The sequence below is a fragment of the Cupressus sempervirens genome, chromosome 5 (genome assembly GCF_028749045.1).
Source record: "Cupressus sempervirens isolate cs-2001-9-10 chromosome 5, ASM2874904v1, whole genome shotgun sequence".
Taxonomy (NCBI): Eukaryota; Viridiplantae; Streptophyta; class Pinopsida; order Cupressales; family Cupressaceae; genus Cupressus; species Cupressus sempervirens.
The window spans coordinates 841,636,384-841,663,680 of NC_143122.1; the positions used below are offsets into that span (position 1 = coordinate 841,636,384).

The following is a 27,297-nucleotide window of genomic DNA, read 5'->3' on the forward strand; positions in this document are numbered from 1 at the left end:
GGCTTGTGTGGACAAAAATACCACTTTCAAAAATAGATCCTATTTTACATTATATTGCTTCACAATTGTTGTATTTTTTAGCTACATTGTAAAATTCTAGATTTGTACTCTATACAAAGGTTGTAATCAAAAAAATCAAAAGCCAACTTTGTCCATTTTGACAAGTGGCCTATTGTAAATGCACTATATTTAAAGTTCCAAAATCATTCATTTTGGGGGGATTTTTTGATTGAGTAAAAAGGGGGAGTGTGTACTGTGTATTGTGTCTCCTTGATCTTGTGCTCTTGCATTATGCATTCTTTTTCAAAGTTAACTCCACATAACTATGCTACTTGGAAAGAAAACATAAAGGAACCATTTTTAGAAAAATGTTTAATGCCTTATGTAACTGGTGCAGCAAAGAAACCTCCTACTGATGCTGATGAAGCTCAAAAAGAAGACTGGGAATCCAAAAAAGAGATTGCCCTAGGATCCTTGTTGAAAAACATCTTTGATCCCATCAAATTTCACATTAGGAAGCTTATCAATCCAATAGAGGTTTGGGGGCTAAACTTGAAGCATTGTATGCGACAATAGATGAAGACATGGCTTACACCATAGAGGACAAACTTCTCAAGTTGGATCCTAGGAATTTTGACACCATCAAAGACTATCTTACCCAAGTAGACATGTATAGGGCACAACTTAAGGATTGTGGTGAACCCATCAAGGATGGAAAGATGATCAAACACGTCATGACTCATCTTTGACCTGAATATGCTCCTTTTGTTTCCAGTTTTAATACTCGTAAATTAATGATGGGTAGTGCCTATATTAAACCTTCATTCAAAAAAATTTCAAAAATGTTGATCTTAGAACATGACAATCTAGTGGGTATGGGAATTCTCAAGTCTTCCAAGACCAAAGCCTTGGTAACAATGAAGGTAATTCAAGTGATAAAAACTTCAACAAGAAGTAGAAGCAGTGGAAGGTTAAGCCACAAGACTATGGGTAAATAGATTTGTTCTTTTAATTCTAACTCTTAAAGGCCCAATTTAGAACAATATCTGATCACAAATAGTTGGAAAGCCACTTGTGGAGGAATTGGTTTCCCTCTGAATTGGTAGGTACAGCTCCCTAAAATGGATTTGCAATGAATTATGTTTTCTTCCGAAATTACTGTAGGGGTATGTTGTTAACCTGAGAATAGAAGAGGTATAACCAAGCTAGTCCTAAATAGAATCTAACTCAGGTGAATAGAAGTTTCTCAATACCAAAATGGTTTTATGCACTCACACATCTTATGAATTCATAAAACTTATCTAAACAATAGTAGATACTGAACTAAGAAAATTTGAATATGAACTGTGATTAATAAATTGAAAACACTAAAGGGATCTCTCTTGGAATGAACAATAACAACACCTATTACATTCATTTGTTGCCTCAAAACAAGGGAGCTAAAACTCTATTTTTCCCTTGTCTTGATTGAAACAAAAGAGAAAATGTAAACAAAATATAACAGCAATTGGAATAGAAAATGGTTAACATAAAATACCATTTAATTGTCTCTGCAACAAAAAGTACTTCACACCAAAAAATTTCCAACCTTCCATTAATCTTTCAATTTCATATGTATAGATTTTTGAGATGACCATTACAATGGAAGCTTAATCAGTTCATCTTCTAAAAGTGACAAATGGCAAGATGCTAGTTTGTCGTATTACAAAATTACAAAAGAAAATGAAAAGGGGGCATTAATATGAATCATTTAGACTTCTTCCCCTTTTCTATTTTTGTCATATATGCCTTAGCAGCAACTATTATTGGAATTAGCTCCTCATGGTTGGGCATGTGTATATTAGTGAATCTCAAGAGCCATTTTGAATGCTCCCTTGCTAGCTCTTTCATAGCATTCAACTATTTTGGCAACTCCTCTACAGCCACATGTATACAACCACTGAGTGTCTGGAGTTCTGCAATTCTATTTTGACTACTGGAAGCCACTCCAGATAGATTATCTAGAAATGTAGAAAAGTCATTTTTCATTACATCTACTCCAATGAGAGCTTTTCCTTGGCCACTGGTTTGTGAAGCAGTGTGTAACCCTCTCATAAGTTTGAATCCTCTATCTTGAGTCTTCTTTGCTTTATCCTCTATTTCCTTGAGTCCCTTCTCAACTAATTCAATCATTTCTAGCTTGAACTACATACTTTGGAGCCATTCGAACAAACATTCATTTCCTTTCTTCAAAATCTTTGCTTCAATTGCTTCTTTCGCTTTCATCTAAATGATCATCTTTAAAAGGGAGATGCAATCATCACATTTGACCTTTTCTCTAGCCAGAGTATTACTAATAGACAAGATGTTGTCCCTTTCTATTTCCAATCCTAGGATAACATTTCCAATTTGATCTATGAGAGAAACTCCTTTTGATTTGAGTCTCTCAATCCATTCTTTACCAATCTGGCCATAATGCCTATCTTCTTGTAGTTGGGAAATGAGGGCTTGCACTTTAGCTGCAGTAGGTATCTAGGTCACAGACATACCAGAGATAGTTGCTAGTGGAGTGACTAGTTGCTTAATAAATTTGTTTAGTTCTTCTATCTTGGCTTTCATCTTGACCTTTGATAACTTAAGACTTTCTAATTGTCCTTCTATTACTTCATTACTTGATCTCCAAAAGCCAACTTTTGTATCATGTCTAGCCTCTCCAAGATTGATTGAATGTAGAGTAAAATCATTAGGCATCATATCCTTGATTCTCCCTCCTTTGTTTGGCTTGGATATTTCCATTGTCAAGTGCCCTATTTCTGGATCTTGCCCAAGTATTGACAATGTCTTTTGCTTCTTTACTTTTGTCAATGCAGTTCGAGAATGAACTATGAGAGATACAATATCTTTTGTAGAAATACTTTCATCCTTTTTCTTTCTCTTCCTTTCCAAATTATCTTCCAACTAGGAATCTGTTCCTATCACTTTGGAAGCCGTTCCGATTGATTCAATACTGAACATCTTTTTCTTAACTGGATTCATTGTTATAGTAATTGAAGAGAAAGGATTTTTTGAATCTTTAGAGATGAACCTAGAAGAAGCCTGGCCTTTCTCCACTTTTGAAGTTTTATTTGTTGCCTCATTTGACTCAGTGGACTCATTGTTGCTACTCTTCCCATCCCCTAAGACTACTATCTGTATAGGGGAACCACTTGGCCTCAGAAGTGAAGCACTTACTGATGGAACAGGGCTATGATGAGGAGATGGAACTGGAGTAGTATGAGGGGATGGGACTGGGTTAGTGTCAGGAGATGGAACTAGAGTAGTATGAGGGGATGGGACTGGAGTGGATGCACTGTCCTTTGGTTCTTTCATCTTCTTCTCTTTAGTGCCAGTTTGAGTTCCTATGACTGGTAAGGAACCATCATGGCAAGTCTTAGTTATAGGGAAATTCATGTCTGGAGGTTGATCACCTTCTCTTGAAGGTTGTGTTGGCCCTTGAGTTGAAGCTATGGTCACACCTATTGAAGCACTCTGGGATGAAGAAGTCGTTATAGTGGCTAGAGAAGCTTGAGTGGTTGCACCCTTGCTCTGACTCTTCCTGGTTGTCCACTCAACCCATTTCTCTATTCTCTTGATGATCCTAGCCATCATGATATCAAGATTCTCTTCCATATCTACATATGGTTCAGAACTGATAGGAATACCCCTCAACTTAGTCAAATAGGTATTGTTATACATATTTTTACCGTCGTCCTCCAGTCCTTCAACATTAAGATCAATACCATATGTTCTTGTCCCACTGTGAGCCTAGTGAAAGCATGATCTTGGCTCTCTAGCTCATTCTTGTAATTAGTCCAATAATCTTCTACAGTGGTTACATGCTTGATCATACTCCCAATTTGTAGCACCTCTCTTGCATATCCATTTGGATCAAACATAGGTCTCACAACCTCATATTCTTCCAACTTATACTTAGTCTCGAATGCCTTGAGCATATTTTTGGCATCAGGCCAAGACTCACAACTATAAACTCCAACCTTCATAGGGAATTCACACCCTTTCTTCTTCAAGCTAGTACTCAACACATTCACATAGATTGCTTGTCTTACAATCTCTATTAGCACAATCAAATCACTTGGGTATCTAGGTAGTTTCAAAGGAAATCCATCAAAATTTTCAAAACACAAATACGAAAAGGATGAGAATTGAATAAAGTAGCTACCAAACTGACTGATGGCTGCCATTTCTTCTAGGCTGAACCTCCTCTCCAGGCATCCTTGGAGTTCCCTACAAATCTTCATTGTAAATGAATCATTAACTCTAACATATTTTGCATAGCTATTCTGTAATTGCAAGCATGGATAAAATTCATAACTTTTCACATCATCAGGGAAGTTCTTTATTCTGGGAAGGCCTGGCCATAATTGTAGAGAAGCTAACATATAAATCAAGAAAGAAGACATGTAGAAGGTATTGTAAAACTTTGTGGCACTGAGGGCTCTGGACAAATGCTCACTTATCTCATATGCCCAATCAACATAATGTGTATCTAAATAGTTGATTTGTACCAAAAAGAAATATTGTTCAACAAAATTGAGTGCTTCTACCTCACCTTTTAATCGATGTAAAAGAACTAGAATGTCTATGATCTTGGGCTTGAGATCAGTGTTGAAAAGAGTCTTAGGAACCTTACTTTTAGCTGCCCATGGATTTTGGAACTAGGACCTTATAATTTCCTTTCGCCACACCATTTTCTTCATAGAGAACTCAGACATGACTCCTCCTACTATCAACTCAGAGAATTTTTCTTGCTCTAGAACTCGAAGGCAATTGACTACAGTTTTCCTATCAATCAAGATTAAAACTATATGGTCAGGCAACAAAATTTATCTAGTGTCCAAATTGTAGTGATTCATACATTCGTCAATAAGCTCAAGAGCTTGAACTACCACTGGAAATCTAGTCGCTTCCACTAGCCTGCTTCTTTGGAGTTTCTCTATTTTAGGGTGAATTGGCTCTGTCATCAACCTCCTTTGAAAATCTTGCATGTTGAAGAAATGGAGCGAGGTGTCTGTAACATTCTACAATGTTGACTTAATTCCATTTAGCCCATCAAAACCAGTGAATCTAGCTGCCATTTTATATGAGATAGAGGTGAATTGAAACCTTAAAATTGGAAGTAGCGCAAAGAGTAGAACTTTTGCAAAAAGCTTTGAAAATGCTATTCAATTCAACAGCATAATAGTTCAATAAAGAAAGTGTTAATTTGAAAATCTGTTATGTCCATCTCTATATAGATATCCTAATTCACCTGTTAATCCTCAAGATCAATGCCACACGAATGAATTAAAGGATAAATCTGTTGGATTAGTAAATGCAAGGGTTTGTAACAGATTTTTCCATGTCTTTTCACTATTTTTGTTGACCCAAAAATAACTTTCTTTTATTACATACTTACTTTCCTATTTTTCACCAACTTCCAGAGAATTAAGAATGGAGTACTCTGTTAAGGAAAAATCTGCTCTGCTAGATTTTTCTTAAAATACCTTCCCAAATGCGATTAACTTGCTTCCATTATCATTTTTAACTATCTTGTGATCAGTCTATGAACCCAACATGCTTACAGAAGTGATTTTTCAATAAATGCGAAAAATAGTCTTCTAGGGTTGGAAACCCGTAGAGGAGAAAGCAACTTCTATTTTTCTGCCCTTGCCTTTATTTTCACTTTACCCTTTAATTTAATGTGCCTCCAAGCTTTAGAAAATCTAAAAAGGGCTGAAAAAATGAAAAATAAATCCACTTACTTTCTTTTCTCTCTCACAATTGCCTTTATCAGAAAATTGACTTCATGAGTCAAAAGCCCGCCATGGAGAAGTTACTTCAGAGTTTTTCACTAGATGTGCTTCTGAGCACTACAATGAATCCTGAGTGACTCTAAAGGTAGAATACTATAATCTAGGGATGATCTATCCATAAAAAAACTCATTTCCTTTTGCTTTAGCTTGTAAACCTCATTTGTTGACCTCTACAGAAAATTGCCTTCACGGGTCGAAAACCCGCCAAGGAGAAGGCTATGTTGGATTTTTCGCAAGCTTAAGTTCATCCTCATAAATAACTTTGTGAAATTCATTACATGACCCAAGAATCTCCATTGAATTAGGTTCTAAACTACCCACAAACTCACGACAACAAGGAAAACCCACTTGGTTATGTAATGCAAGAGAAGAGAAAAGGTGAAAAAACTTGGTGCAAAAACTTTTCACTTGAGGGGAAATAACTATACTTGGACATACCTAGACCAAACTAAGACACAAGATCATATTCCACTTTTCAAAATGGGCACATGATGAAAAGTGAGGCAACAAAGATGACACACAACAATCCTCCTCAAAACAAAAATCTTCCTCAAATTAATCTTCTTCCACTCAACAATCTTCTTCACAACAAGGAAAATCTTCTTCCAAAAATAACCAAAAGGGGAACAATTCCAACAAAAAGGAGAAGAAAACTTGTTCCTATTGTAAGAGGAATGGTCATGATGAACATGAGTGCAAGGATAATAAAATTGATGAATTGGTCAACATAATGAGGAAACACAAAATTGATGTACCAAATGCATATATTTATAAGGCATCTTCATCCACTTCAAAGGGTAAGGGACAACCTTTGGTAGTAAGTACAAATAATGCTGAGGAATGGGTTCTTGATTTAGGAGAAACATATCATATGGGTGCTTCAAGGGAGCAATTTTCCTCTTTAAAACCATAAAATGTACCTTACATCTATGTGGGAAATGATACTCAAGTGAAAGTAGAAGGCAGAGACAATGTTGAGTTGGAAAATGGCATCTTCAAGGATGTTCTACATGTTCCTAACCTTAGAACCAACCTTCTCTCCATCTATCAAATAACACACTATGGATGTGGCAACAAAGTAGAGTTCCTCTCTAATACAGTTGTGGTGAAAAATCTCCAAGATGATTCTATGGTGGCGGTTGGAAAGCTAATCATGAGACAAGACTATATTATTTCTCATATTTTGTGCCTAAGTCCACTTCCCTAGCCTTGTTGACTCATTCAAATACTCAAAGTAAACTATGGCATGAGATATTTGGACATCTCAATTATCGCTACCTTCAACAACTCAGTAGTAAGGATATGGTCATTGGTCTACCTCAAGTCAAGTATTTAGAGGGTGTATGTCTAGGTTGTGAAATAGGCAAGCATCCCGAAGAGAAATATGATAAGGGGAAGTCTTGGAAGGCAACGGTTGTTCTAGAATTGGTTCATAGTGATGTAGTTGGCTCATTTCCAGTACCATCTTTTGGTAAGGCCCGCTATGTTCTAACCTTTATTGATGATTTTTCACAATACACTTAGGTCTTTTTTCTTGCTCATAAGAGTGAAGTATTTGATAACTTCATCACCTTCAAAGCTCAAGTTGAGAAAAAATCAGGGAAAGCCATCAAGATTCTAAGAATAGATAATGGCAAGGAATATGTCAACTCCAAGATTATAGACTTTTGCACACATGAGGGTATTGATCTTCAACATTCAATTGCATACACACCACAATAGAACGGTGTCACTGAAAGAAAGAATAGAACCCTTAAGGAGATTACCACTTGTATGCTTCAACATAATTCTCTAGATCAAGTGTTTTGGGTAGAAGCCATGTGTTGTGCCAACTACATCCAAAACATAAGTCCACATAAGGCCTTAGATGGAATAACACCTTTTGAGGCTTAGTGTGGAAGAAAGCCAAGTGTAAAGCACTTCAAAGTTTATGGTTGTCTAGCTTGGATGAGGATACCTCCACAAAAGCGAAAGGCATTAGAACCACAAAGAAAACCATGTATATTTTTTGGATATCTTGACCATCTCAAAGCATACAAATTAATGGATCCAGAGACTCATGAAATATTTTATGAGAGGAGTGTTCACTTTGAAGAAACTTGTCCAAGTTTGGTTTCTTCAACTCCTCCTTCCTCCTCCTTTGTGGACAGTGATAGTGACTCATAAGAGGACATTCCTTCAACCTTGACTCACAGGACACCACCTTCATAGGGTCAACAAATAGTTGAGGAATTCCTTCTTCTTCCACTAAACCTCGTTGGGCACAACAAACTCTTGATACAATAGGTTCATTGGTGGGGAATCCTTTAGACACTCAGAGGACAAGGTCACGACACAAGTCATTTACATATGCATACATAACTATTGCTTCAGATGTACAGTCATTTAACGAAGCATCAAGGATTCCAGAATGGGACAAGGCTATGGACGAAGAATATAATTCTTTGATGAAAAACAACACTTGGGACTTAGTTCCCCTTCCTAAGGGAAGACAAGTGGTTCCATATAAGTGGATCTATCAAAAAAAAATTACAATGGATGGAAGTGTGGATAAGCATAAGGCCAAACTAGTTTCCAAAGGATTCTCATAGGTTCTAGGTATTGACTACACAGAGACTTTTGCACTAGTTGCCAAGATGAACTCCATTTTCCTAACACTAGCTATTGTTGCAGCTCATGGTTGGGTTGTACACTAGATGGATGTAAAGAGTGCCTTTTTGAATGGTCATCTTCACAAGGAGATTTATATGGAGCAACCACAAGGGTTCATACAGTATTCTACTATGGTTTGCAGATCGAAGAAGTCTATTTATGGTCTTAAGCATGCTCCTCAGGCTTGGTATACCAAAATGGATTCTTTCCTACTCTCAATAGGATTCACCAAGGGTCATTCGTATTCAAATTTATACATTCTTTAGAAGGATGACTCACACTTGATACTAGTGCCTTATGTAGATGACTTGATCATTACAGGGAGCACTCCATCCATCATTGCCAGTGTTAAGACCTCTCTATAGGACAGATTTGGTATGATAGACTTGGGTTTGCTACATTACTTCTTGGGTATTGAGCTCACATAGTCTTCAGTAGGGATCACACTTTTTCAACCCAAGTGTGCTCTTGACTTTCTTTCTTCGTTTCACATGAGTGACTGCAAGCCTGCTCCTACTCCCTTTCTATCAAGTGTCAAGCTAGAGGTTAAGTGTACCACTCCACTTTTTGATGCTACATTATACAGACAATTAGTTGGGAGCCTTATCTACTTGACACATACATGCCCTAATGTAGCTTTTGTAGTTGGCATGGTTTCACACTTCATGCAAGAACCACAAGGAAGGCCTCCAAGTGCATCTTGCACTACATAAAGGGTAGACATACACATGGGATACATTATGTAGTAGGTAAAGGACTTCATCTGGTTGGATACATAGACTTAGACTATACAGGGAACCTTGATTCTCGCAAGTCTACTTTAGGTTACATATTTCACCTTGGTTCTAGCCCTATTTGTTGGCAAAGTAAGAAGCAAAATAATCTTGCTCTTTCTTCCATAGAGGCTGAGTATCAAGGCACTATCAATGTAGATATAGAGGCTCTTTCGTTATAGCCTATCCTGGAGGAGTTTCGCTCTAATCTACCTCAAACTATAGTCATTCATTGTGACAATCAGAGTGATATTGAGATCTCTAAGCATCCAGTTCAGCATCAGCAGACCAAGCACATCGAGCTTTATATGCACTACATCAGAGAGCTTATACATGAGCAGATCATTGCACTACATTATTTTCCTACAACAGAGCAAGTCATCGATATCTTCACCAAACCCTTCACTGAGGTCAAGTATACTCATTTGTGAGATCTCTTCGGGGTGTAGGATGTTGCAAAAAGGGGAGTCCCTTGACTTCTTTCTTCTTTCTTCTAAGAGGAATCTTTTTCTCATCTAAGGTCTTCTTCTCTCTCATCTTCTTTATTTTACTTATCTCTCTTTTTGGAGGAGGGTTTTTCCCATGAGGTTTTCCCTCTTTCTCTGATTTATGAGAGATTACATTGTATTATTGTATGTAGAGCATTAATTTTGTACATGGGTACCTAACATGGCCTCGTAGCTAAGGCCCATCATACATTTGTAAACTTAAGTGTATTCTCCTAAGTTGCACTTAAGGGGGGTGTTGGTGTAAATAGATATATACTATTTACACTTTACTTAAGTTTACTTAGGTTAGTACATTATTTTATTATTTATTTTGTGAGACACTTAGGAGTTTGTGTATCTTTATGAGTTTTCATGTTGATAACACAGAAGTGCACAACTCTAATTCAGCACATGGTGTCTACAACATTGGAGTTTGCATCATTCACTAAGTTGTCATGTAGACAACATAGTTACTCACACTCCTAATTTAGCACATGGTGTCTACAACATAAATTTGTGTGCTACACCATTCTAGGATTATCCTCTCATCATCACACTTACTTTCATGCTTAATGGAGGATAACCATATCTGATAGACATGTACTTGGTTGTATGACTTATCACGATGTTGATTCCTAGGCATTCTAGATGCATCTCAAAGGCCTTTATATATAGGCACTCCTAGTGTACCTATACATTGAATGAATACTATACAATAATTTTGATCATACTCTAGTCTATTTTGTGCTTGTGTTTGAGTTCCTTGGTCTTGGGTGAATTTTACCCTAAAGAAAATTCTTACATCTCCCTTGAATATAATTTCATCTTTAATAGCCACTCTTTCTCTCCTTGCTTTTCTCTTCCTTGTAACAAGTTATTTGCTTGTAGGTGATCATTGTGGATTTTGTGAAGTTGAGTTTTGCATCATTTGCACACCAACTTCTACATGGTATCAGAGATCTTCCTGTAGCTTCATGTTCATGTTTGAAGGTAGTTTGTGAAGCTTTTGGACTGAAGGGTTTTAGATACCCTTTTTCTAGGTTCTAAAGGGGTGTTTTTTTTGGTACATTTTGAGTCCAAACGGACCTCACCGATGGATTTAGAAGGCCCAAAAACTCCCATTTTCATATAAAGTTTTTCCATCTTTGGATAAAGTTTTTGTTGGAGACTTTTTTTTGCATTATTTTACATGTTTTTATGGATCTGGGGGGTCAATTTTTTAGAGTACTTTGAGCCCAAACAGAACTTGTTTTTGGACTTAGAGCACCCAAAAAACCCTATTTTCATATAAAATATGTCTCATTTAGACATCATTGTTTTTTGGACACCCAAGCACATCATACAAGGCATGAGCAAAAAAAAGGACTAATCACAAGTTGCCACATGGAAGCTCGTGACTAGCTGTCAAAGCAACCTAGTAGCCACTTTGTCGCTGCCAAACAAGCCACTATCGCCCAAGGCCCCATTGCCACTTGGTCAATTTTGTGATGGTCCCACAAGTTGGTAACCACCCAACAGTAGTGGCCCACTCACCACACACCATGGTGCCACTGCCAATGGTTTCCACTTTACGTCCCCACCACCCACCACGATCACTGGACCACTCCACCTTTGCCTCTTGCCACCATAGGAACACTGTTGCCACTAGGCTCTGTCTATTCTTTCCATGTGGCTTCAACTGACACCTCACCTATACATGTGGCCCTACCATGTCAGTTGACATGTGGTATTATTAGATTCCTAACCCTCCTGTCACATCACCCAGTGCCACATGGTCACCTAGTTAGCACCTGTGTTAGCACCACACCATCAACCGAGTTAGCTGACACGTCAGCACCTGTGTTAGCACCACATCAGAAGCCCCTTTTTTTCCCACAATGGACAAATGACCATCAAATTTAATGCAGTAATGTGCTATCATTAAACATTGCATCAGTACTTTGGTTGCCCTTCTTAGCCATAAGGAGCAACATTTGGTCTTTTGCTCATAACTTGAGCATACAAACTTCATTTTTGGAAAATGAGATATCACTAGAAAGTTGATTCTAGGCTCGTCACGATGGTGTAGGTTTCATCAAATTTTGATTTTGTTTAGCTACCCATTTTTATTGTCAAAGGACAAACTTCATTTTACACTCTCAAGGCCATATCTTTTGTGTTTGAGTTCTGTTTTCGGCCAACAAAAAGGAATTAGATAGCTAGTGTAGTTATCTATCTAGATTGATTGTCCTCTTCATTAGAATATTTCAAAGGTACATAAGTCACTTATCTGAAGATTTTTTTCTATCCTCATTGTATACGCATTGCTTTTAGTTGTTGGGGTTCAATTTCTTGTATTGTGGGGGGTTTTTTTTCAATACGTTGTTTCTGTAATTTACTTTAGTACAACATATATCTTTCAAAACCAAAACACCTTCTCTAAAACAATGGCCGAGACCTCTTCTTGTTTAGCTCCTTTAGACCCATATAACCATCACACTTGGACAATTGCCATGACATGATTACTTCGTTCCAAGGGTTTGTGGTCTTTTTTGGATGAGGACCTGACTCTATTTCAAAGTTCATTTTAGACATATAAACATAGAATTAAGATGGATGAGGCCATGGGTCTTATCTCTCTTAGTATTTTAGATAGTTTCTAGTTTCATCTCTATGAGTGTACTACTCCTCAGGAAATGTGGCTCACATTCAAGACCTTGTTTGGTACAACTAGTGAATTCAGGGCACTTTAGCTTGAGGTAGAGCTTACATCACTTGTACCTAATTCTTTCCCCACCATTGAGGACTTTCTAATGAAATTCAAGCAACAAAGATCATTGTTACAAGGTTGTGGCAAGACGAAGATAGATAAATAATGCATTTTCTTGATATTGTCAAAGCTTCGAGGAAACTTCCAAATTTTTTCCTCTACTATTCACTCTGCTATGGATACATTGGGAACTCATTTCACCATGCTAACATTTTAGGAATGTTGGGACCGTTTGACTAGATAACAAACCAAGATTTCCCATTTGGATTCTCTATCAAGATCAAAGACCACAACAATAGTTGTACAATCATCTATAGTGAATAAAAAACATACACTGAAGCCCAAGAAAGATTTAGTTGGTTGTGAGCATCCCTCCAAGCCATGTACACAATCTCCTTCCAAACCATAATCCAACACTAAGAAGGGTAATTCTCCTAAGTCCGGTGACTCTTCCTCCAAGATTAAGAAGTCCACAAGTGATCCTTACAGTTTTTGTGGTAAGGAAGGACATCCAATTTCCAAGTGTTGGAAAAGGTTGGAGGCTTTAGAGGACACCATGCAACAAAATCACATCTCCTCTCCTTAGCTACCTTCCTTGTCTATGGGGAAGGGCCATGTTCTTCATGCATGTGCCTTGTCTTCAGGATCATCTTGGATCATTGATTTTGGTGCTTCCCACCATATGACTCACTCACAAGACTTGGTCACCACACTTGTTCATAATGCCACATCACATATTGTAGTTGACGACCCTACATAGCTCCCAATTCTTGATTCAAGTTTGATTTCATTGGATGGTGGTTCTCTTTAGGACATTCTTCTCGTTCTTGACAATTCTATGGAACTTCTTTTAGTTTATCAAATTTTCCTTTCTAGCTCTGGTAAAATAGTTGAGTTTTCACCACATAATGTGGTTATTCAAGATCTCCTTGATCTCAATTCAGTTATTACTACTGGTAGTGTGGATTCCCAATCTCACTTATACCAATTTGATGGTTTTGAGAGTTTAGAAAGTGTGGGTTCTTTTCTTGTGGCACATGTAGACTATGTGAGAAAGGTTTGGCATGAGCATTTTGGACATGTCAACTACTGCTATTACAATAAATGAGTACACAAGCACTTATTTTTGTACTACCATAGATCTCTTTCACTAATGGTGTTTTTCATGGATGTGTTCTTGGAAAGCATCATAGAGATCCCTTTTCTTCGAGAATAGCCACTCATGCTAAGGCACCCTTGGAGTTGGCTCACACTAATCTTATGTCCTTCCCTACTTCTTTTTCAAGGGCTCGCTATGTGCTCACATTCATTGATGACTTCTCCAGATGTACATGGGTGTACTTTCTCAAGTACAAATATGATGTCTTTGACTCCTTCCGAATCTTTAAGACTTTGTGGAGAGATAATCTATTTCTTCTCGAAGATGAATACACACAGATAATGGGTGGAGTATGTGAATCATGCATTCAAAGACTTTTACACTGCGCATGGTTTACTACATCACCTTTCAGTTCTACACACCCCTCAGTAGAATGGTGTTGCTGAGAGAAAGAACAAAACCTTACACGGGATGGAAAATTGCATGATTCAATCACAGGATATGTAGTCTTCATTTTAGGTTGAAGTAGTTAATTGTGCCAACTACATTCAGAATTTGATGTCCCACAAGGCATTGTGACAAATGGCTCCTAAGGAGGCTTGGTCTCATGTTGAGCCCGATGTTTTCACATTTCAATTTTTTCGCAATAAGGCATGGGCTTTTATTTTCGATGCTTAGAGAAAATCTATGGAGAGGAAGATTCAACCACTCATCTTTGTTTGCTAGTATGAGGATGTGAAGGTGTATAGGTTGTGTGATCTTGGCTCTAGAGAGGTCTTGTTTTGATGAGATGTCTAGTTTGATGAGCTTTTTCCTCTTCCTGATTCTCCTTCCCTAGATTCCTCCTCATTGCCTACTCCTTCCTCTTCATCTCTTGAGGATGTTCCATCTTTTGACGATGATGGAGATGATGATCTACCACATCCACCTCCACTGCCACCACCAGTTGCTCCACCTTTGCGTAGGTGGGCTCATGTTACAATTGAGTTAGCTAGTTCTTTGGCAGGAGATCCTACAGATACCCATCATACTCACGCTCAGACATCTAGTTCTAGTCTTTTGAGTCATGTTATTTCCACAGATCCACTAAGATTTTTAGAGGTGACTGGACATCTAGAGTGGGATTTGGACATGGATGAGGAGTATTCTTCTTTGATGATGAGTAAAAAAATTAGAGACTAAAGAAAGAGAATGTTGAATTGGAGAAAACCTAAAAGTGGAAAAGAAAATCAATGATAAATTCACAAAATTTGAACAAAGCATGTAGAATATTGATGAGCAATTAAAAAGTAAAAGTAAAAATAATTACTCACACACCCAAGTTTCACATGTCCAACATAGCATACCTTATTTTTGAGAGACACATATTTGTGATTTTGACAAATTTAGATTATAAAATCTATTGTAATTTTTATTGATGTAATTCTTAATATTTATTTCTTTATATGATTGTGGAGTTTTAAATCTTTCTTTTTAAAAAATTAATAAAAAGAATCTTATAGTAAGAAAAAAACAATTCAAAACAAAATGTAATGTTTTAAATATTTTATATAGCATGCCATATTCATTCAAATCATTGTACTCACCTAATGTTGTAATGCATCAAGAACATATCCAATTCTTATTTTCTAATTTATTTATCATTATTGTATTATTTTCTAACTTATTTATTATTATTTAGATATTCTACTAATTTTTTTATCATTATTTTTAATTTAAAATCATTTCAAATAAAATAAAATAAAAAATAATTCTTAAATAATATTTTTTAATGGTCAAATAAAAGTAACAAAATTAGAATTTATGAAGAAAAAGTCTAAATCTATTAAAATATATATTTAAGAAATTTATATTTACAAAAATAAAAAATAAAAAATGAAAATAATTGATAAGTAGGAAATATTTTCTACTCAACTCTCTAATATAGTGCATATGAACATCAATATTTTTGGTGCGCTGATGTTGCACTGGATGGTTCAAGATTTCAATAGCACTTTGGTTATCACAATGGATGGTCTGGGTAGATCAAATCCAAACTCCTTTAAAATCTATTGTAGCCAAATAGCCTCTAGTGTTGCATTCACAGCTCCTCGATACTCAACCTCAATCAATGATAGAGCAATGGTGATTTTCTTTTTACTTTGCAAATAAATGGGGCCAGAACCAAGATGAAACACATATCATGAAGTAGATTTGTGAGAATCAAGGTCCCTTGCATAGTTTGAGTCTATATAACCCACTAACTAAAGTCTTGCACTAGCTACATAGTGTATCCCATGTGTATGTGTACCCTGGATGTAATGTAGAAGATGAGCTTGTCTCCCTAGATACTAAGACATTTGATTCTATACAAGATTTCATCATTAAGGTAAATGAATTAAGAACAAAGCTTAATGATTGTGGTAGTCCTATTAAAGATGACAGGTTAATCTATCTCATTCATAATAAGCTGCCATTTGAGTACTCCACATTTGTTTCTTTTTACAACACCACAAAGACTACATTAGGGGTTGCCTATTAGAAAGTCACTTTTGATGGTTATGCTCAACTGTTGGATGATGAAGAAAAGAAGTTGAAATCAATGGGAATTGTCAAGTCGTCTAAGTCTAAGGCATTGGTGGCTAATAATGAGGGTTCTCAAAATTCAACTAGTCAAACTTCAAATAAAGGAGAGGACAAAAAGAAGAAGTGGAAGAATACCAAACAAAAGGAAGCAGAAAAGACAACACCAACATCAAATCAACAAGGAAAATCTTCCTTGAATATAAACAAGAAGGGTGACACTAATGAGGAGAAGAAAAAATGTGCTTATTGCAAGAAGTTGGGTCATGATGAACATGAATGTTACCATAAACAAATTGATGAGTTGAAGAACATCATGAAGAAACACAATGTTCCACTACCAGATGCTTATAAGGAGAAAGGAAATTCATCCTTAGATTCTAAGGGCAAAGAGCATGCTTTATTCACAAACACTGTTAGTCAGGGAGAATGGATCATTAATTTAGGTGCCACACATCATATGGGTGCATCAAAGCGAGATTTTTCTTCCGTGACACATTCTGAGGTACCACACATCTTTGTAGGTGATGATACTAAAGTGTAAGTTGAAGGTAAAGGTGAAGTTGAAATGAATAATGGAACATTCAAGGATGTTCTATATGTTCCTAACCTTATCTTTAATCTTCTTTTAGTCTACCAAATGAATCACTATGGAGGTAGTAATAAAATGGAATTTCTTCTAGATTTAGTGCTAGTGACAAGCATTAAGAATGACTCTATGATAGCAATTGGTGAAGCCAATCATGATTTGAGGCTTTACACTTTCTCCTCCTTTGTGCCAACATCAAATGCACAAGCCTTGTTGTTACATTCAAATGCAGAAAGTAAACTGTGGCATGAAAGATTTGGACATCTCAACTATAGATATTTTCAGCAGCTTAGCAGCAATAAAATGGTCAATGGTCTACCTCAAATTCAGTTTTAAAAAGGTGTTTGTTCAAGTTTCTCACTTGGAAAACATCCAAAAAAGTTGTATGAAAAGGGGAAGTCTTGGAGAGCACAATGTGTTCTTGAATTGGTTCATAGTGATGTAGCGGGACCATTTCCAGTGCTATCATTTGGCAAGTCTCACTATGTCCTCACCTTCATAGATGACTATTCTTTCTTTACTTGGGTTTTCTTCATGACTCATAAGAGTTTAGTATTTGAAAAATTTCTCAGCTTCAAGGCTCAAATGGAAAAGCAGTTAGGGAAATGTATCAAAGTTCTACGAACAGATAATGGGGGGGGAGTATGTGAACACAAGACGAATAGACTTTTGCACTCAAGAGGGTATTGATCTTCAACACTAACTACCATATATGCCACAAAAAAATGGTGTTACTAAAAGGAAAAACAAAATTCTCAAAGAGATGATCACTTGCATGCTATTAAACAAGTCTCTTGATCAAGTCTTTTGGGTGGAAGCAATGAATTGTGCTAACTATATCCAGAATAGAAGTCCTCACAAAGCTTCAAATAGTGTAACTCCTTTTGAAGCATGGACAGCAAAGAAACCTATAGTTAAGCACTTCAAAGTCTTTGGTTGTCCTGCATGGGCAAGAATACCTCCACCAAAACATAAGGCATTAGAAGCTCAAAGAAAACCTTGTATCTTCGTTGGATATGCAAACTCACATAAAGCCTACAAGTTGGTGGATCTAGAGACACATGATATATTCTATGGGAGGAGTGTCCATTTTGAAGAAAGTTGTCCAAGTTTTTCTTCTTCAACTCCTCCTTCTTCCTCCTTCATTGAAGAGAGTGATAGTGAAAATAGTGACTTGGAAGATGTGTGTCCCTGACCAACACAAAGGCATTAGCTAGTTGAAGTTGAGGATACTCCTACTACATCTTCTTCCACAAGACCTAGATGGGATAAGCATACACTAGATGTGGGAGGACCATTGGTTGGGAATCCTTCTAATACAAGGAGGACAAGATTGCAACACAATTCACTCCCACATGCTTATATTGCAGTTGCTTCAGATCCACAATCATTTAAAAAAGCATTAGGTATTCCAGAATGGGATAGAGCAATAGAGGAAGAATATAACTCTCTTATGAGAAATGATACATGGGACTTAGTCTGTCTTCCTAAGGGAAGAAAATTGGTTCAGTGTAAGTGGATCTATTAGACCAAATTCACAATGGATGAAAGTTTTGATAAACATAAAGCTCGACTTGTTGCAAAAGGTTTCTCTCAAGTACCAAGCATTGACTATATTGAGACCTTTGCACTAGTGGCAAAGATGAATTCCATTTGTTTGACAATAGCTATAGTAGCAGCTCAGAGATGGGTTATTCATTAGATGGATGTGAAGAGTGCATTTTTGAATGGTGATCTATATGAGGAGATATATATGGAGCAGCTATAGGGATTCATACAGGATGCTACCTTGGTTTGCAAATTGAAGAAATATATCTATGGACTTAAACAAGCTCCCAGAGCTTGGTATGCCAAGATGGATTCCTTCCTTCTCTCCAAACGATTCACCAGATGTCATTCCAATTTGAATGTCTACATTCTTCAGAGGGATGATTCACATTTGCTCCTTGTGCTTTATATGAATGACTTGATCATTACAGGAAGTACTGCATCCATCATTGACAATGTTAAGGCTACTTTGCAGGACAGGTTTTTGGTGATAGACTTGGGTCTACTTCACTATTTCCTTGGTATAGAGATACATCAGTTGTCATCAGGGATCACACTATCACAACCCGAGTATGCTCTTGATCTTCTTGCTCAGTTTCGCATGAGTGATTGTAAGGCTATAGCTACCCCATTCCTTGCAGGTGTTAAGTTAGAAAAAAAGTGTTCCTCTCCACTTATTGATATGACTTTGTATAGACAGTTGGTGGCAAGCCTCATCTACTTGACACATACACGCCCTAACATCTCATTTGTAGTTGGCATGGTTTCTACCTCCCTTTATTTCTCTTCTCATGCATCTCTATCTCTCCTCTTCCTCTTTGCACCTCTCTCCATCTCTATTTTTATATCTTTACTTCTACCGTTAGTCTTTTCCTCTATCTCTCTATCTCCCTCACTATCTCTATATCCTTATATTTCTATCTCTCTCTCACCATATACTAGGTCATCATTATTTCTCCCTCTTATCTATATCTCAATCTCTTTGTCTCCATCTCCCATTTAATATTTTGTTGTTTCTTCAAATAATACTTTAAAATGATTAGAATTAGTTTAAATATGAAATTTTTTATTTAATTTGAGATCTCTCTTTTGATAAAGCTCTATTTTATTTTGCAAATATATCATAATGTAGTGTGTTAGGATTTTATAAATTTATTATAAATTTTACTATTTCAATAAAATGCAAAGGAATGTATGATCAAAATTTACTTTTTCCAAATTTACTTTTTCAAACTGATGTCATTGATGATCTCATAGAAATCTCTCCTTAGTTGGAGACCCTTCTCATTTGGAAAACCACTCATTTGTGCTCAATATTGATGATTAGTTGTACAAGTATCTTGTCAATTCGATATTTGAAATGTTGCAATTGGATCCCCATTTTGAAGTAAAATAGTAGGGACAAATGGAAATCTCATGATCATCATTTATGTAATGAAGCAATAACAAACAAACCCTATGAAAATAGAATTAATTCAAATTAAAACTATTTATCTCTCAATGTTTACCTATCTTTATCTCTCCAAATTTACCTATATTTATCTTTCCAACTCTAATGAACTTTTTATATATTAATCTCTTTCATCTTTGACTGTGCTTTTCTTCTTCTTTTTATTTCTCCTCCTTATCCTTCACTCCACTTACATCCCCCACTCTCTCAATTACAAACATAACATGAATCTGTTGGTAATGGAGTAAGGAACTTAATTATCTTCTCCATTTAGAGATTTCATTTAAGACATATTTGAATTCTTTTAAAATACATGTTTATTTGAACCTATAGAATACTTTACAAATATATACATAATTAAACTAATTTTCTTCTTAATTTAGCTTTAATATATCTTCGGTGAGGCATACCTATTGCACACCAAGGTGTGATTGCTAGATTAATCAAATGTATAATTTGAATATATAAATAAAAATGGTGATTCAGTTCACACTTCACAATACATCATTAGGAAGGAGATATGTAAAGAGAGGGTAACAAACTTAAAGATTGTGATTATTACCTACATAAACTTCCCTTTAAATTTAAGTTTGCAATCCTTCTCTTTGCTTTTCCTCTTCCTATGTTAGATTATTGAGTACAATCCAAAATACTATTTTTTTAAATTATCATAAACCAAACTCAAAAAAGTTACCTCTTTTTTCTAGAAGCTTTATGTGACAAGACTCAACAACAATTAGAGATGGATGGCTTTAAAGCAAGTAGGTGGCAAATATCTAGATCACTTTATTTTCCTCTCCACATTTCCTCTTCCTAATGATAGACCATTGAGTGTGATCCTAAATGTCGAACAACAAAGCATCTAACTTGTAAACGAAAAAGCTTCCATCTCTTTTTTTATGAAGGTCATCTACGAAATGATTTTAGTTTCATGATATGGAAGCACACACATTTGGCTAAGCCTCTTTAGCTAAGAGACAAAGACTAGGGGGTATCCATTCTCTCAACTTCATGGTAGGCATGATATCAATATCACCATTTATTTCAATGACGGATCCTTACACTCAACAAGACTTGATCATGTTAAGAATCTTTCCAACTTCACCAATAAACCAAAAGCCCATAGACAAACTTTACATCTTTCATCTATCCAACAATAGAAAGATTTCTAGAAATCCATGATGCCACATGACTCAATACAAGTCAAGATATTTGATATGGAAGCATGCGCCTTTGGCGAAGCCTCTTTAGCTAAGAGACTGAGACTAAGGAGTATCCATTTGGTCAACTTAATGTGAGTCATGATATCAATATCATTGTTTTATTTCAACACCAAATCTTTACATTTAACAAGACTTGTCATGTTAAAAATCTTTCCGAGTTCACCAATAAATCAAAAACTCATTCACAAACTTTATTCTTAAATCTACCCAATTTTCTACATCACAAGACTCAATACAAGTCAACAACCTTAGGTAATTTATCTTTCTCCCCACGTTCTTTGAACACTTTACGACGAACGCGCACAATTTATCTTTCTCCCCACGTTCTTTGAACACTGACTTGACTGCGAAGACCCCAATAATGGCATCCATGTTCTTTCTCTATAAAGCCCACAACAGCATGAGCTCCCTACACCAAACCAGACCCACAAAGAAAAGGAGGGAAAAAAAACCATGGATTTCACAAATTCATCGTTTGCTTTCTACTCCCTGACAGCCATCATCTCCCTCACTCTCCTATGCCTCCTCAAAACCCTGACAGCCAATCCACGTGGCACTCGGCTGCCACCTGGACCGCGTCCGTGGCCTGTGATTGGCAACATCCACCAGCTGGGCAAGAGCCCGAACGAGTCCCTCTTCCAGCTGGCGAGAATCCACGGGCCCCTGATGACACTGCGCCTCGGATGGCGGACAACTGTCGTGGCCTCCTCCCCCGCCATGGCCAGGCACGTTCTCAAGACCCAAGACCCCTCCCTGTCAGCACGCACAGTCATCGACGCCGCCACGTGTCTCTCCTACAGCGACCACTCGCTCGTCTGGAGCGACTGCGTGCCACGCTGGCGCACCCTCCGCAGGATCTGCGCCGCCGAGCTCTTCACCGCCAAGCGCCTCGAGGCCCTGCACCACCTGCGCCGGGTCCAGGTCAGCAGCATGGTGAGGGCCATCTACACCTCCACGTCAGCACCAGTCGATATCGGCCACGCTGCCTTCCTGGTGAGCCTGAACTTGGTGGGTAACATGATATTCAGCAAGGATATGTTTCGGTGGGACAAGATGGAGGAGTCGCAGGAGTTCAAGGAAGCCCTCACTCACATGCTTGTTATTGGAGGGAAGCCCAATTTGGCGGACTTTTTCCCTTTTCTTAGGGCTCTCGATCCGCAGGGGATAAGGAAGAAGCTCACTAAGCTCTTTAGGGTTATGTTTGGGATTTTTGACACGTATATCGAGGACCGGTTGCAGAGCAAAGGGCGAAAAAGTGAGGAGAGGGAGGGGGAGGAAGAGGAAGAGGAAGAGGAGAAGGATTTTCTCGCTATTTTGCTGGAGAGTAAGAATGAGAATGGGGAGAACTTTACCAAGTATGAGCTCACTCGCTTCTTTTATGTAAGTAAAATTTTTTTCCACATGAGTTTTCTATGTTTGATAGACTTTATTAAAAACTTTCATTTATTACCAACAAATAGTTTAGTTAGGATAAGGGATTCACGCATGTATTCTCACATGTTATAAGTTTGTATTTTGATAGACCCACATGATTTAGATAACTTTTTAGATTTCATAGAGTGTTTAGCTTGATGGATGCTATTAAAAGCTTTCTTTCATTCATTCTAAAACAAACAATGGATCGGTTTAGTTAGGCATAAGGAATATAACAATTGTCAATCCTGATTCCATGTATTATAAGTTTATATTTCAGTGCATGGTTTTTACAACTTTTTAAGAAAGTGGTCATTATATATTTTGGTATTTTTAGTAGCTTTTTCTCAATCTACGACCATAGCTCAAGTATTTGTTCTAGAGAGAGAACTTTTTCTTTTCAATTTTACTTGTTTGATGGGCATTATTACAAACTTTTTTCCTTCACATCAAGCAATGGATCAATTTGGTGAGGATAAGTGATCTGGTAACTTGACATCCTAATTTGTGTATTATAAGTTTGTATTTTAGTATACATAATTTGACCACTTTTTAGATTTTATAGATTGTACTTTAAGTTTTAGAGAGTAGGAATGTGATTGGGGGTAACTTTGTATGAGTTCATTCGCTTCTTTTATGTAAGTTTTTTCTTTTCCTTTTACAACTTCACTTGTCTATGTGTTTGTTGTATATTTGTTGATATTAAAAAGTTTGATTCAATGTGTACTTTTTTCCTTAAGTTAATAGAATTGGTATCTTTAATTTAAAAAAAGTTTCATTCATTTATGCTAATAAATGGACAATGGATATGTTGAAATAAAGAATCTAGGATTTGTTCACCATGATTTGGTGTATTATAAGTTGGCATTTCAATATACATATTTTTGACAACTCTATAGAGTTGTTCAATGGATTTAATATCCATTGATTTCTTTAATATACCCCTCTTACTACTAATTGAGAAACTTTAAATAGCCCTCTTTAAAATGAATATGGCTTAAATGTTTGTTTTGAAAACCAAGTGTTCTTTTTGCCTTTTTGATAAAAAAATTATAAAGTTGTTTCAATAGATCAAATAACTTACACTAATTTATATAATAACCCCTCCTCCACTAACACAGGAATTTTCAAACAATATTTGTTAATATGCATATCAAGCATTTGTGCTTAAAAGAGAGCAATTTTTTTCCTTATTGTCTATGGAGTTCATCAATAAAGTGTTTACTTAACATTAATTTATTTAGTAGTTCGCATTTACCACTTAACTCTCTTTAATATGAATATAACTTAAATAATTGTATCAGAAAGTGAGGAGTTTTCTTATTGACCAAAATTCTATAAAGTTATTCAATAACTCAATTATCTAACACTAATTTATTCAATAGTTTGCATTCAACTCTAATGGAGAAAACTTAAATTATTTGTCTGTCATATGGCCATAGACTTGAGTATTTTTTTTAAAAATTGATGAACTATTTTTTATCAATCTAAAGTATATGGAATTAGTCAATTCTAGTTGTTAAGGCTACAAACAAAATACCTCATTTCACTTTAATAAAGATTTTAACACAATATTAGTAGTGTGTAAATGACAACAATTTTGATACTACAAAATTAAAGAACCTAACATATAGAAACCATCACTCAAGTAAGAGGGTTCATTTAACACAAACTTTTAAAACTTTTTTCACAAAGAAAACATTTACTACCTCGAATCTCATCGATCTTTTATCAAAATTATTTAATTTTTCTTTTGAAGATAGTTTCTTTAATTTCATTATTGTGTTTATGAACTTCTAAATCATAGAAATGTTCGAGGTCTAAACATGTTGTACTTCAAATTTATAATATATAATAAATCTAAATAAAAATTTAATTATAAGGTTTTTAAAACAATTTATTAAGGTACAAAAGATTTAAGATATTTTTAAATCTGAATGAACTTAGTGAAGATTTTTTCTTGTGAATTTAAACATCAATAATTAGGTCATAGTTAAAATTTATATAATATTATTTTCGAAATTTATATGGTTTTTTATTGTATTGACCTTCCTATTGGATCTTATAGCCAAGTCTTTAGAGTGAATTAGACCTTTACAAAGAATGTTTTATCAAAAATTAAATCTCTAGTTCTAGATTTGAAAGTTTTTTAAAAATATTGATTTGGATGTTTGGTATGTTTACAGGACATGTTCACTGCAGGAAGTGAAACAACTAGTACTACAATTGAATGGGCTATGGCAGAACTCATACGTAATCCAAAGGTAATGGAAAAGGTGAAGGAAGAATTGGACAAGGTAGTGGGGAAAGAAAGATTAGTACAAGAAAGTGATATTGATAATCTTCCTTATCTTCATGCAATAGTAAAAGAAACATTTCGTCTACACCCTGCTGCTCCCCTTCTAATCCACCATAGAGCTCTTAACTCTTGTGAAATAGAGGGATATGTTATACCTAAGGATGCTCAAGTGTTTGTGAATGTCTGGGCAGTTGGAAGGGACCCTGATGTATGGAAGGAACCAGAAAGGTTCTTTCCAGAGAGGTTTATGGATTCAAATGTGGAATATAAAGGACAAAATTTTGAGTTGCTTCCATTTGGATCAGGGAGGAGAATCTGCCCAGGGCTCCCTTTGGCCCATAGAATAGTTCATGTAGTAGTGGCTACTCTCCTTCAATGTTACGATTGGCAAATTCCCAATGGACAGAACCTAGAAAAAATGGATATGAGTGCAAAGTTTGGAATCACACTACAAAAGGAAAAACATTTGGTCGTGATACCCACACCTCGCCTACCACACCATATCTATAATTGATTTCTACTAAGAAGGGGAAAGTATTATTTTCTTTTCTATACAACCAATTCTATTTATCCTTAATCAGTTACTTCTGTATTTAGCCTTTCTAATATAAGTATCAAGCTAGCATACTTTGTATGTTGTCCCTTTTGCTAACTTGGTTTATCTTGCACGCTTGAGAAGTAGTAGTTAATTTAGGTGGAACAAGCTTTAAAAATGGGTTTGGCATCAAAATGGATCATCCATGAACCTTATTGGAATGAATAATGCTATGTTGTCTTGGTATTTATTCTAACCAAAATTTTAAAAAGGAAATCATGTCAAGTAAGTTCACTATACCTAAGTTACGCTCATGCTTTCTTAGTCATGTCAGTCAAACTATTGAAATTTCTATTCTTTTTTAATTAAATGTGCATTTGAAAGATTATCAAATTTACAACTTTAAAATGGTATGTTATCTATTCAATTCTGATGGTTTTATAATTTCAACATTTTTGGTTAATTCTTGACCTGATCCTAGATTTTGAATTTCTGCAATCAAATTCTCGATGCTAGAAGTTATGTGAATTTCAAGTTGAATTGCCAATTTTAAATTATTTAAAAATTGAAATTTTAAGTTTTTAAAATATTTCAACACTCTAAAAGTTAACAATTAGAATCTTAACTTTTAAAAAGTTAACAGTTTGGGTTGCAGCATTTTCCCAACTAAAGGAGGTTCGCAAAAAGGTTTAAAAATATTAACTAAAGGGTTCAAGTCTAAACTAAAAAGGTTGAGAAAGATAAGGATGCAACATTTTCATCAATATCTTAACTATTAAAATATTGAAAAGTTACAGACTTCAAAATCAAAGCTCAAAATTTGAACTTCAACTTTGTGATGAATTAAATAAGCACATACTAACAACTTCCAAAATAATGGGTTACAAGATAGAAGATTCTAACATTATTAGAATTAGTTGGAGAATGGAGATAATAGGAACAAAGTGTCACTCTCAACACATATTTCACTATCTATGCTACAATGCCAAAGTTGAGAGCTTTGGGAGAAATTATGAACATTGATCAAATTATATTAAGAGGGGATACTTATCCAATTTTATTTTGAAGATGCTCTCATAGGTGTTTGATGAGAGGGTGGTATAGTTCAAAGTATGCTTAAACATGATCAAGGGCCACTCCATAAGTATGAGGAAACGTGCACCAACTATTTGACCAAATTCTTGAGCAAGGACTTTTATGAAATATCAAGGTATAGATAGTGCATGTCAGTTGTTTGAAAAAATATGTGCATATATGGAGTCTTCTCACTCCATTATCATAATGGAAGCTTTCACAATGACATTGGAACCTCCTTCAAGGGTCACCCTTAAACATCACACAATAAGGAAAAGATTAAGCTTTAAAAAAGAAAGTCAACTTTGATTATTTAACACTTTTAATCTACAAATCAAACCTTACCTTGTGATGCTTAAGTCATTTGTCCTTCATGACATATTCTTAAAAAAATCATATTTTATTATTGAAAATGTTGAGAAATGTAGGCTTAAGTTAAGGATTATGTGGGCTAGCAATGTTTTGGAGTCATTTGTGCGACTATATAAGCGAGCTTTACCACTAGATAAAACTGATAATTGGCTTGGTCTGGAAGCACTCACTCCTTTTTAGAAATCACTACAGATTTGCATCAGATGACCTATTGGAATACAAGAATGGAGCCTTGGCGATCTTACTTTAGGTTTTTACCCCTCACTCTTTGGCATGCTTCTCAGATGGGAGTTAGTAATGTCAAGGGTGAACAAATTGTATCTAATCATGTGGTTTAGAATCTGATTTGCTAAGAAAACAAAAGGATTATGAAGATATTATGAAGGATCTCGATGACTATTTCATCAAGATCTTTGATGGTGGAAAGAAGGCTCAAAAGCTTTCAGAGACTCATAAGGTACCTCACTATGAATTTGAGACCAAGAAGAACCTCTACCACTCCTCCAATATATTTAATTATATGCCCTAGACTTGAGCTTCAAAGACACCTCTTGCTATCATACATATGTAAGACCTCAATCCTACAACTAGGATATGCCACATCATCAAAAAATGTAAAATACAGAAAGAAACACACATA

The 27,297-nt window shown here is 35.9% G+C and overlaps 1 protein-coding gene across 1 annotated transcript; it reads left to right on the forward strand.

Annotated features, from left to right (window-relative positions):
• Positions 1 to 21,381: 21,381 nt before the first annotated feature.
• LOC149558497 (cytochrome P450 76T24-like) lies at positions 21,382 to 25,328 on the forward strand. Its single transcript, XM_089832724.1, has 2 exons — positions 21,382 to 22,344; positions 24,564 to 25,328. Exons 1-2 carry the CDS (start codon positions 21,418 to 21,420, stop codon positions 25,188 to 25,190), a joined length of 1,554 nt encoding a protein of 517 aa, XP_089688850.1. The 5' UTR covers positions 21,382 to 21,417; the 3' UTR covers positions 25,191 to 25,328.
• The last annotated feature ends 1,969 nt before the right edge of the window (positions 25,329 to 27,297 follow it).

Coding starts and splice junctions, on each gene's coding strand:
- LOC149558497 (XM_089832724.1), top strand. CDS start 21,418: ATGGATTTCACAAATTCATCGTTTGCTTTCTACTCCCTGACAGCCATC. Junction 22,345..24,563: donor AGCTCACTCGCTTCTTTTAT/GTAAGTAAAATT, acceptor GTATGTTTACAG/GACATGTTCACTGCAGGAAG.